The 12754-nt window shown below is 43.6% G+C and overlaps 1 protein-coding gene across 3 annotated transcripts in view; it reads left to right on the top strand.

Annotated features, from left to right (window-relative positions):
- The window catches only part of LOC133540884 (contactin-associated protein-like 4), a 141000-nt gene extending 131370 nt beyond the window's left edge, over window positions 1-9630 (top strand). For all 3 annotated transcript variants that reach the window (XM_061883898.1, XM_061883897.1, XM_061883899.1), the window contains 3 exons: window positions 699-914; window positions 5792-5863; window positions 7944-9630. In XM_061883898.1, the coding sequence (XP_061739882.1) occupies window positions 699-914; window positions 5792-5863; window positions 7944-8137 (482 nt within the window). In that variant the 3' untranslated portion in view covers window positions 8138-9630. The remainder of the gene's footprint in view (window positions 1-698; window positions 915-5791; window positions 5864-7943) is intronic.
- Window positions 9631-12754: the final 3124 nt, after the last annotated feature.

Raw genomic sequence — 12754 nt, 5'->3', positions numbered from 1 at the left:
AGTCTTGCTCTGCAGGTCCCAACATTGTCTGACAGTCACAAATACTTGTGCTTCTTAATGCGAACTGAACTTATTAGTCTTGCTCTGCATGTCCCCACATTGTCTGACAGTCACAAATACTTGTACTTCCTAATGCGAAGTGAACTTATTAGTCTTGCTCTGCATGTCCCCACATTGTCTGACAGTCACAAATACTTGTGCTTCTTAATTAGTCTTGCTCTGGAGGTCCCCACGTTGTCTGACACTCACAAATACTTGTGCTTCTTAATGCAAACTGAACTTATTAATCTTGCTCTGCATGCCCCTACATTGTATGACACTCACAAATACTTGTTTCTTAATGCGAACTGAACTTATTAGTCTTGTTCTGCATGTCCCCACATTGTCTGACAGTCACAAATACTTGTGCTTCCTAATGAGAACTGAACTTATTAGTCTTGCTCTGCATGTCCCCACATTGTCTGACAGTCAAAAATACTTGTGCTTCTTAATGCAAACTGAACTTATTAGTCTTGCTCTGCATGTCCCCACATTGTCTGACACACACAACTACTTGTGCTTCTTCATGCGAACGGAACTTACCACAATTCCTGGTATTAAAATACAGATCCTATACGTTGCAAAAACACAGCTACATATAACTGGTATTGCATTGACCCGTCTTCAATCCACCTGGGTTTGTCTGTTTGTGTCTTCAGATGCTGATATGGCTGACACGGAGCTGTCAAGATTGGCCTCCCTTGGCTTCACCGGTTGTCTATCAGCGGTCGAGTTCAACTCCATCAGTCCGCTGAAAGCAGCTCTACTCCAGCCTGGCAGCCATGTGACCGTCACTGGTGTGCTGACACAGGCCGACTGTGGCTCTCCCCTCCTTGCTGATCCCCAATCGTCAGAAACAACACATTCTTTACCAGGTACTCGAAACATTGTGGTTTGAATTAAATACCCATTTGCTAAAGTGGGAGTGTATCTGGTTGTTAGAGCCGTGGTCAAAAACTGTACATCCACTTGTAAAGAACATAATCTCATGGCTTTCTTGAGTTTCCAATCATTTCTACAAGTCTTATTTTTTTTCAAAGTATACATACAGCCATGTTAATAATTATTTACATGTCCCTTGGCAAGTTTCAATGCAATAAGCGCTTTTGGTAGCCATCCACAGACTTCTGCTTGTATTTTTGACCACTCCTCTTGACAAAACTGGTGCAGTTAAGCTAAATGTGTTGGTTTTCTGACATGGACTTGTTTCTTCAGCATTGTCCACACGTTTAAGTCAGGACTTTGGGAAGGCCATTCTAAAATCTTAATTTTAGCCTGATTTGGCCATTCCTTCACCAGTTTTGATGTGTGTTAGGGGTTGGAACACCCAACTACACCCAAGACCCAACCCCCGGGCTGATGATTTTAGCTTGTCCTGAATAATTTGGAGGCAATCCTCCTTGTCCCATTTACTCTCTGTAAAGCACCAGTTCTATTGGTAGTAAAACAGGCCCAGAGCATAATACTACCACCACCATGCTTGACGATAGGTCTGATGTTCCTGGAATTAAAGGCCTCACCTTTTCTCCTCCAAACATATTGCTGGGTATTGTGGCCAAACAGCTCCATTTTTGTTTCATCTGACCACAGAAATTTCTTCCTGAAGGTCTTGTCTTTGTCCATGTGAAAAATTGAGCCGTTTGGCCACAAGTATGTGCTCCAATCACTCTAGCTCAAAAGAAATAAGAGTTGTAGAAATGATTGGAAACCCAAGACAGCCAGGACATTATGTTCTTTACAAGCGTGTGTAAACTTTTGATCGCGACTGTATGTATTCCTGACCGGCTAGGAGACACCGAGAGTAACAATGAGAATAGAAAAGATAGATTTAAAAAAATAATAATAAAAATAAGATAGATTTATACACCCGAATGCCGCTGAGATAGGCTCCAACGACCCCAAAAGGGACAAACAGTAGAAAATGGATGAATGGATTGATATTGCAACTTTGCATTACTTGGGCATGCAAACACAACAACTTTCAGCTGCAGAGACGATTGCAGAATCTCCTTAAAAACTTCGTAAGTGGGCCTAAGAACAAAATGAAAAACTTATTGCTGGATGGGGCCCATTGTGAGCAGCCACACGTCGTCCTGCCACAACTCTCGCCTCTTCTCGCGCACTAAACAAAGCAAGCGCCGCAGGATCTCTGTAGACGAGCCGCTTGATCCTGCAAAAGCTCCTGGTGTCAAAGAATGCCGGCGTCAACACTTTTGGGACTTTTTTTGACACACCTTGTAAAGCTCCTATAAAGATTCCCATAAACCATCCAACATTTTACTATTTGCACGGCGAAGCAACTTTGCTCATGTTTATTGGTCGAATCAATCAATTCTCTGACGCTCTCATTCGGTAGTTTGGTAGCGCAATCTACATTTTTCAGTTTTTTTATAGAGTCCATGTAAAAAGTAGAAAAAGTGATATCCTGACCACCTTCGTGTGTCCCATGTATGATGACGGGGGGGCTGACTGGATTCTTTCTAACCAGACTGCCATTGCACATCTGTCTCTATTGGCCTGATCTGTCGAAATTAAATAAAATAAAATAAAAATGACAAGAAAAATGCAAGAAGACAAGCAAATAGATTTAATGTAATGAAAAAAAGCAGAAATTTCAACATATTCATACGTGATGTCACATATAACACAAAGCCGACAAAAGTCTTGTCTTTAAATATATAAAATGTCTGTAATAAGATTGCAAAATTCCGGGGAATATTCAAAGTTGGAAACTTTCCATGGGAATTAACAGCAATTAATGGGAATAAACATTGAATGCAACATGCTAGATCTTATAGCATGATTATTAGCTGATACAACCTGATTTCATGCAAATTCAGTAGAATTTTAACCCTGCTCTGTGCATTCCTCCATCACATGCACGGATAATTCCCAGCATGCTACACACTACATCAGGGCTGTTGAGGCCACACTAGTATTTGAGCCCAAGGACTTCATCCAGTCAGGTAAGTGTTGATGATATTACTGGGGTAAACATATTTGATCTATGGTATTTCAATCAATCAATCAATCAATCAATCAATGTTTATTTATATAGCCCCAAATCATAAATGTCTCAAAGGACTACACAAATCATTACGACTACGACATCCTCAGAAGAACCCACAAAAGGGCAAGGAAAACTCACACCCAGTGGTCAGGGAGAATTCTCATCCAGTGGGACACCAGTGCCAATGTTGACTATGAGAAACCTTGGAGAGGACCTCAGATGTGGGCCAACCCCCCCGATCCCCCCCCCTCCCCTATAGGGGACCGAAAGCAATGGATGTCGAGCGGGTCTAACATGATACTGTGAAAGTTCAATCCATAGTGGCTCCAACACAGCCGCGAGAGTTCAGTTCAAAGCGGATCCAAGACAGCAGCGAGAGTCCCGTCCACAGGAAACCATCCCAAGCGGAGGCGGATCAGCAGCGTAGAGATGTCCCCAACCGATACACAGGCGAGCGGTCCATCCTGGGTCTTGACTCTGGACAGCCAGTACTTCATCCATGGTTCTCGGACCGGACCCCCTCCACAAGGGAGGGGGGGACATAAGAGAAAAAAGAAAAGAAGCGGCAGATCAACTGGTCTAAAAAGGAGGTCTATTTAAAGGCTAGAGTATACAGATGAGTTTTAAGGTGAGACTTAAATGCTTCTACTGAGGTAGCATCTCGAACTGTTACCGGGAGGGCATTCCAGAGTACTGGAGCCCGAACGGAAACGCTCTATAGCCCGCAGACTTTTTTTGGGCTCTAGGAATCACTAATAAGCCGGAGTCTTTTGAACGCAGATTTCTTGCCGGGACATATGGTACAATACAATCAGCAAGATAGGATGGAGCTAGACCGTGTAGTATTTTATATGTAAGTAGTAAAACCTTAAAGTCACATCTTAAGTGCACAGGAAGCCAGTGCAGGTGAGCCAGTATAGGTATATATGTATGTATATATGTATATAAAGGTATATACAGTATAGGTATATATGTATGTATATATGTATATAAAGGTATATACAGTATAGGTATATATGTATGTATATATGTATATAAAGGTATATACAGTACAGGCGTAATGTGATCAAACTTTCTTGTTCTTGTCAAAAGTCTAGCAGCCGCATTTTGTACCAACTGTAATCTTTTAATGCTAGACATGGGGAGACCCGAAAATAATACGTTACAGTAATCGAGACGAGACGTAACAAACGCATGTTTTAAGTTTAAAATAGTTGAATAGAGTTGTAATTGCTTGTTACTGTATGACTGTAGACTCAGGGTTTTGGGGCCAATATCTCCAGTCATCTAGGTTTATGTACCACCACAGTCTCATAATGAACCGAAATATTTCTCCGTTAGCCGTGATGCTAAATTTCTCTATTTTAAATCCCATTCATTTATGCTAACAATGTTAGCGATCCGAATGTACTTTTTTTGTGATCTGTAAAGTTCAACTAGCAAATACTAAATCAAAATGTGTAGTTTTCTCTGCCTTCTGTTCTGCTAGCTATTCAGTTGTCATACAATAATGTTGCTTATAGTTTGATTTAGGATGCTGATTGACTGTTCATTTATTCATCTAGCCTATTTCTATTCATTTGTCAATCAGTCAAATATTTTTAAAGACTACTCCAATTGTTTAGCTGACTATTTATATCTGTGTGGAATTGCATTAGTGTTTTACAAGAATAGATAAATACAAACAGAATAATGCCACGTATGACATGTGGAGACAGTTCACCCCAACCAATCAAGACGGAAAGGCGGTGTACATTTGCAAATAGTGTGCAAAGAGCTACGTCAAAAATGCCACAAAGATGCAGCAGCATATAGACAAGTGCCCAATAATATATCATTATTTGAATCCCCCATTCATTCCCATGGAATAATCAGAAAATGGTCAATATTTCCAAACTTCCTGAGCTTAATTTCCCATGGTAAATTTCCAGAAAGTTTCCGAAAATTTACAGGAAAATTTCCACCCCTTTGCAACCTTAGTCTGTAATAGATATTTTTTTTGGAGTATATATATATATTTTTTCACACAATAAAAAAATACCAAAACAAAGTTGATCTACTAAGTGCGCTAAGAATTTCGTCTCTTAAATGAGCAAAACAGAGAATGCAATCCATCCAACAAGTATGCTGAATATTAGAATGTCCAAAACATAAAAAGTAAAAGATGCAACTATAAAAAAAATTTGGGGGTCTGTATTTTTAGTACGATTGAAAAATGACGTGGAACTGGCACAGTTACGCACAAATGTCCGCGCCGTGGTCAGTGTGATGACAATGAACCCCAACACACGTCAAAAGTGGTAAAGGAATGGCTAAATCAGGCTAGAATGAAGGTTTTCAAATGGCCTTCCCAAAGTCCTGACTTAAACATGTGGACAATGCTGAAGAAACAAGTCCATGTCAGAAAAAAACAACACATTTAGCTGAACTGCACCAATTGTTTGGTCCAAAATTCAAGCAGAAGCTTGTGGATGGCTACCAAAAGCGCCTTATTGCAGTGAAACTTGCCAACGGACATGTAAGCAAATATTAACATTGCTGTATGTATACTTTTGAGCCAGCACATTTTCAGTAGAGCCATAATAAATTCATAAAAGAAGCAAACTTCGAGAAAATAAGAATTGTAGAAATGATTGGACACTCCAGACATCCATGACATGATGTTCTTTCCCAGTGTACGTACACTTTTGACCACCACTGTGTGCCTGCTTTTATCCTCATGTTTTTCTACATTGTTTCCAGAAACACCCGCCTCGCTGGATCCGAGTCAACCATTGGTCAACACCGTGAAGACTGACTCCGCCTTAATTGGAGGTATTGAACCAGGATGCCCTGATAACCACTTTTAGCCTCCTGAGAACTTGTTTTTTGGCCTATTTGGGCAACACGGGGTGGTAGTCCCTCTCTTTAAGAAGGGGGACCGGAGGGTGTGTTCCAACTATCGTGGGATCACAGTCCTCAGCCTTCCCGGTGAGGTTTATTCAGGTGTACTGGAGAGGAGGCTACGCCTGATAGCCGAACCTCGGATTCAGGAGGAACAGTGTGGTTTCCGTCCTGGTCGTGGAACTGTGGACCAGCTCTATACTCTCGGCAGGGTTCTTGAGGGTGCATGGGAGTTTGCCCAACCAGTCTACATGTGCTTTGTGGACTTGGAGAAGGCATTCGACCGTGTCCCTCGGGAAGTCCTGTGGGGAGTGCTCAGAGGGTATGGGGTATCGGACTGTCTGATTGTGGCGGTCCGCTTCCTGTATGATCAGTGTCAGAGCTTGGTCCGCATTGCCGGCAGTAAGTCGGACACGTTTCCAGTGAGGGTTGGACTCCGCCAAGGCTGTCCTTTGTCACCGATTCTGTTCATAACTTTTATGGACAGAATTTCTAGGCGCAGTCAAGGCGTTGAGGGGTTCCAGTTTGGTGACCGCAGGATTAGGTCTCTGCTTTTTGCAGATTATGTGGTCCTGATGGCTTCATCTGGCCAGGATCTTCAGCTCTCACTGGATCGGTTCGTAGCCGAGTGTGAAGTGACCGGAATGAGAATCAGCACCTCCAAGTCAGAGTCCATGGTTCTCGCCCGTAAAAGGGTGGAGTGCTATCTCTGAGTTGGGGAGGAGACCCTGCCCCAAGTGGAGGAGTTCAAGTACCTAGGAGTCTTGTTCACGAGTGGGGGAAGAGTTGATCGTGAGATCGACAGGCGGATCGGTGCGGCGTCTTCAGTAATGCGGACGTTGTATCGATCCGTTGTGGTGAAGAATGAGCAAAGCTCTCAATGGTCATGAGTTTTGGGTCATGACCGAAAGGATAAGATCACGGGTACAAGCGGCCGAAATGAGTTTCCTCCGCCAGCTCTCCCTTAGAGATAGGGTGAGAAGCTCTGCAATCCGGGAGGAACTCAAAGTAAAGCCGCTGCTCCTCCACATCGAGAGGAGCCAGATGAGGTGGTTCGGGCATCTGGTCAGGATGCCACCCGAACGCCTCCTTTGGGAGGTGTTTAGGGCACGCCCAACCGGTAGGAGGCCATGGGGAAGACCCAGGAAACGTTGGGAAGACTATGAGTATGTCCAGAGTACCCTGGGAACGCCTCGGGATCCCCCGGGACGAGCTAGACAAAGTGGCTGGAGAGAGGGAAATCTGGGCGTTCCTGCTTAGGCTGCTGCCCCCGCGACCCGACCTCGGATAAGCGGAAGATGATGGATGGATGGCCAGATGTATTGGGCATCACGGTGGACCAGGGGTTATTTAATCCTGAGTTCAATCCCGGGCTCGGGATCTTTCTGTGTGGCGTTTGCATGTTCTCCCCGTGACTGCGTGGGTTCTCTCCGGGTACTCTGGCTTCCTCCCACCTCCAAAGACATGCACCTTGGGATAGGCTCCTCCCACCTCCAAACAATTGCACCTGGGGATAGGTCCCTAAGATGGCGACTTGTCCAGGGTGTACGCCGCCTTCCACCCGAATGCTTCTGCTGAGATAAGCTCCAGCGAGCCCCGCCACCCCAAAAAGGGACAAGCGGTAGAAATGGATGGATGGATATACAGTATGTGATGTATACTGATATCTCTGAATAAAGTTAAAGTACCAAAGATTGTCACACACACACTAGGTGTGGTGAGATTATCCACTGCATTCAACCCATCACTCAGGGGAGCAGTGAGCAGCAACGGTGGCCACGCCCGGGAATATTTTTTGGTGATTTAACCCCCAATTCCAACCCTTGATGCTGAGTGCCAAGCAGGGAGTTAACATGTACAATTTTTATAGTCTTTGTTATGACTCGGCCGGGGTTTGAACTTACGACCTACCTATCTCAGGGCGGACACTCTAACCACTAGGCCTCAGAGTAGGTAATGATATTAAACCTGGCTACAAATACTCATATTTACACCATGCTTGTGTTTTTAGGGGTGATAGCGTTGGTGGTTTTCGTCACGTTATCGGTGTTGGCCGTCATCGCCAGACTGGCCTGCAGCCGACGCGAGACTTACCCACACCCAAGCATGAAAGCAGCACAGCCCGACATCACCGATGCTCACCGGAGCGAAGAGACGGTATACCAGAGCCCTGCGAATGCCAACCAAAAGGAGTTTTTCATATAGACTAGAGTCATGGACTTCATGACCGAGTGATCCTCGACTCTGGTGTGGGCTTTAATGAGCCGAGTGGTCGTTCGTCTTGATTTGTAAATATTGTACGCTTTGCACAAACGACGAGTCGGAAGCGATCAATTAAAGTGGAATGCCGAACTGTCGGAGTCGGAGTGGATCTTTATCAAATATAAATAATTGCATCGGAGTGATCTTTACAATACTCTTGTCGAAATGAATCATTAAAATGCTAATCTTAAAGGGGAACTGCACTTTGAAATCTTGCCTATTGTTCACAATTATTATCAAAGACATAACAGAGCTTGGTCCGCATTGCTGGCAGTAAGTCGGACCCGTTTCCAGTGAGGGTTGGACTCCGCCAAGGCTGTCCTTTGTCACCCATTCTGTCCATAACTTTTATGGACAGAATTTCTAGGCTCAGTCCAGGCCTTGAGGGGATCTGGTTTGGTGGCTGCAGGATTATGTCTCTGCTTTTTGCAGATGATGTGGTCCTGATGGCTTCATCTGGCCGGGATCTTCAGCTCTCACTGGATCGGTTCTTAGCAGAGTATGAAGCGACTTGGATGGGAATCAGCACCTCCAAGTCCGAGTCCATGGTTCTCGCCCGGAATAGGGTGGAGTGCCATCTCCGGGTTGGGGAGGAGACCCTGCCCCAAGTGGAGGAGTTCAGGTACCTGGGAGTCTTGTTCACGAGTGAGGGAAGAGTGGATGGTGAGATCGACAGGCGGATCGGTGCGGCGTCTTCAGTAATGCGGACGCTGTATCGATCCGTTGTGGTGAAGAAGGAGCTGAGCCGGAAGGCAAAGCTCTCAATTTACCGGTCGATCTACGTTCCCATCCTCACCTATGGTCATGACCAAAAGAGACAAGATCACGGGTACAAAATGAGTTTCCTCCGCCAGGTGGCGGGTCTCTCCCTTAGAGATAGGGTGAGAAGTTCTGTCATCCGGGAGGAACTCAAAGTAAAGCCGCTGCTCCTCCACATGGACAGGAGCCAGATGAGGTGGTTAGGGCATCTGGTCAGGATGCTACCTGAACGCTTCCCTAGGGAGGTGGTTAGGGCGTGTACGACTGGCAGGAAGACAAAGGGAAGACCCAGGACACGTTGAGAAGACTATGTCTCCCGGCTGGCCTGGGAACTCCTCGGGATCCCTCGGGAAGAGCTGGACGAAGTGGATAGGGAGAAGGAAGTCTGGGCTTCCCTGCTTAGGCTGCTGCCCCCGCGACCTGACCTCAGATAAGCGGAAAAAGATGGATAAATGGATGGATAAAAATAAATTCATCCATCGTCATGTAAAGAAAAAAGTGCAGTTCCCCTTTAAAGCATCCATTATTCTGTTATTGTTCACAACACAAAAGTTAAGACAATGAAAGTTGGTTGACATCTACCTGTCGACGTTTTTTGTATTGATTTAATTTTTTTCCATGACGACAACAATGTTTCAATGACGTTCTTAATAAATTTGCTTGGAAAATGTAAACAATCCCTTCTTATTAGACAATTTATACTCTTCTCTCTCAGATGATATTTAAAGTAAAGATTCAGTACATAGTTATTTTTTACTACTCTGTACTTTGTCCATTCAGGTACTTGCAGTATTACGCACACGTTTATTTATTGTAGATGTAATGTTTGCCTTTTTTTTTTAACTAATCAGCGTTTATTTGTGTCCTAGTGTTCACATGGCTAAAGATTGTACTCGCATGAAAGGTTCCTTCAACAAGGATACACACCCATATTCCTCGAGGCACTTTTATGAATTCCAGGAGGGTGCATGTCTTGCCAGAACACCGGCTGCGAACAAACACGTCGTCTATCCACAGTGTGAAGGCGCATCTAAAAGACCCCTCCTCACAACCATCGTGGAAAATAAAATCCCTTTTGTGGAGGGGGGCGTGGTCTGTGGCCCTGCCGCGGAGCGGAGTGTGTAAGGATCGGCCTCAAAGTCAGCAGCAGGTAAGTAGATTGCCCAGCTGTGGATTTTGTTATCTAATTACATGTCATCCGTATTAGCAGCAGCCGGAACGAGACATAGAGGGGAGTTGGAGTTAGAGCCCAACAGAGAGCAAAAGAGACTTAAAAAGACTGAAAAATTTTGTGAGGTTGTTGCAGAGTAGACTAAATAAAAACATTATTGTAACCAGAATACTGGGGCTCTCGTGCCAGCTTGTAGGTCTAAATGAGACCTACATAGAGGTTTATGTTTCTTGTCTCTACAACATTCCTACCGGAAGTTACAAGCAGTTTTGTCTGTGTTTTCTTCCTAGGGGGCGCTAGAGCACATTTTTAAAAATTTATTATTAGATCGCAATATAGGCCAGTCCTGATGTGTGTGTCCAGTTTGGTGAGTTTTGAAGCATTTTAAGGGGGTCAAATTACATCTTAAAGAGGCAAAAATGACATTTTTTAGGAAACTTTTGATTTTAAGGGTTTTTTGCCAACTTCCTGTTGATTTTTGCTGAAGGAGGTCAGTGTATGAAATCTAGATCTAAGTCAGACCTACATGGAGGTTTATGTTTCATGTCTCTACGACATTCCTAACGGACGTTACAAGCAGTTTTGTCCGTGTTTTTTCCTAGGGGGCGCTAGAGCGCAATTTTGAGTTTTGGATTTTCGCCAGTCCTGATGTGTGAGTTAAATTTGGTGAGTTTTGAAGCTTGTTTAGGGGATCAAATTACAGCTTAAAGAGGCAAAAATGACCATTTTTTTGGAAACTTTTGATTTGAAGGGGTTTTTGCCAACTTCCTGTTGATTTTTGCTGAAGGAGGTTAGTGTATGAAATCTACATCTAAGTCAGACCTACATAGAGGTTTATGTTTCATGTCTCTACGACATTCTTAACGGACGTTACAAGCAGTTTTGTCTGTGTTTTTTCCTAGGGGGCGCTAGAGGGCAATTTTGAGTTTTGGATTTTCGCCAGTCCTGATGTGTGAGTTAAATTTGGTGAGTTTTGAAGCATGTTTAGGGGGTCAAATTACAGCTGAAAGAGGCTAAAATGACATTTTTTCGGAAACTTTTGATTTGAAGGGGTTTTTGCCAACTTCCTGTTGATTTTTGCTGAAGGAGGTCAGTGTATGAAATCTAGATCTAAGTCAGACCTACATAGAGGTTTTTGTTTCATGTCTCTACAACATTCTTAACGGATGTTACAAGAATTTTTGTCTGTGTTTTTTCCTAGGGGGCGCTAGAGCGCAATTTAGAATTTTGGATTTTCACCAGTCCTGATGTGTGTGTCCAGTTTGGTGAGTTTTGAAGCATTTTAAGGGGGTCAAATTACAGCTTAAAGAGGCAAAAATGACATTTTTTTAGGAAACTTGATTTGAAGGGGTTTTTGCCAACTTCCTGTTGATTTTTGCTGAAGGAGGTCAGTGTATGAAACCTAGATCTAAGTCAGACCTACATAAAGGTTTATGTTTCATGTCTCTACGACATTCCTAACGGACGTTACAAGCAGTTTTGTCCGTGTTTTTTCCTAGGGGGCGCTAGAGCGCAATTTTGAGTTTTGGATTTTCGCCAGTCCTGATGTGTGTGTTAAATTTGGTGAGTTTTGAAGCATTTTAAGGGGGTCAAATTACAGCCCAAAGAGGCAAAAATGACATTTTTTCCGAAACTTTTGATTTGAAGGGGTTTTTGCCAACTTCCTGTTGATTTTTGCTGAAGGAGGTCAGTGTATGAAACCTAGATCTAAGTCAGACCTACATAGAGGTTTATGTTTCATGTCTCTACGACATTCCTAACGGACGTTACAAGCAGTTTTGTCTGTGTTTTTTCCTAGGGGGCGCTAGAGCACAATTTTGAGTTTTGGATTTTCACCAGTCCTGATGTGTGTGTCCAGTTTGGTGAGTTTTGAAGCATTTTAAGGGGGTCAAATTACAGCAAAAATGACAATTTTTTCGGAAACTTTTGATTTGAAGGGGTTTTTGCCAACTTCCTGTTGATTTTTGCTGAAGCTCAGTGTATGAAACCTAGATCTAAGTCAGACCTACATGGAGGTTTATGTTTCATGTCTCTACGACATTCTTAACGGACGTTACAAGCTGTTTTGTCTGTGTTTTTTCCTAGGGGGCGCTAGAGCGCAATTTTGAGTTTTGATAATCAGCAGTTCTGATGTGTGAGTTAAATTTGGTGAGTTTTGAAGCATGTTAAGGGGGTCAAATTACAGCCCAAAGAGGCGGTGGTATAATAATAATAAAACCTTAGAAATACAATGGATTTCTCTGTCCCAAAGGGACATCCAGTCCCTAACTAGGCATTTGTTGCCCACACAGATGCACTACAGCCATGCAACTAGATAGATAGATAGATAGATAGATAGATAGATAGTACTTTAAATGGTTCTGTAGTTGTCCCTGGCTTTGAGTGAGTAAGGATAGCTTCTGAGTCAATTTGGAAGGCGTGAGTTCAAATAACAGTGTGCAACTTTCCATTATTTGCTGTCACAGCTCTCTCTGGCCGGGATGTAAACAATGAAAAAAAAAAAGAAGTCATCTTGTCCCTGAAAGTCCTGAGTTTGACCCTCCCGACAAGAGCAGCGAGCCACAGTCGATCACTCGGCCTGGCAGCCTCACTGATTGCATCTCCGGCGTGTTTATGCAGAAGTTCTATGG

The sequence above is a fragment of the Nerophis ophidion genome, linkage group LG22, assembly GCF_033978795.1.
Source record: "Nerophis ophidion isolate RoL-2023_Sa linkage group LG22, RoL_Noph_v1.0, whole genome shotgun sequence".
NCBI classification, from domain to species: Eukaryota; Metazoa; Chordata; class Actinopteri; order Syngnathiformes; family Syngnathidae; genus Nerophis; species Nerophis ophidion.
This window is presented reverse-complemented; position numbering and strand designations above follow the sequence as displayed.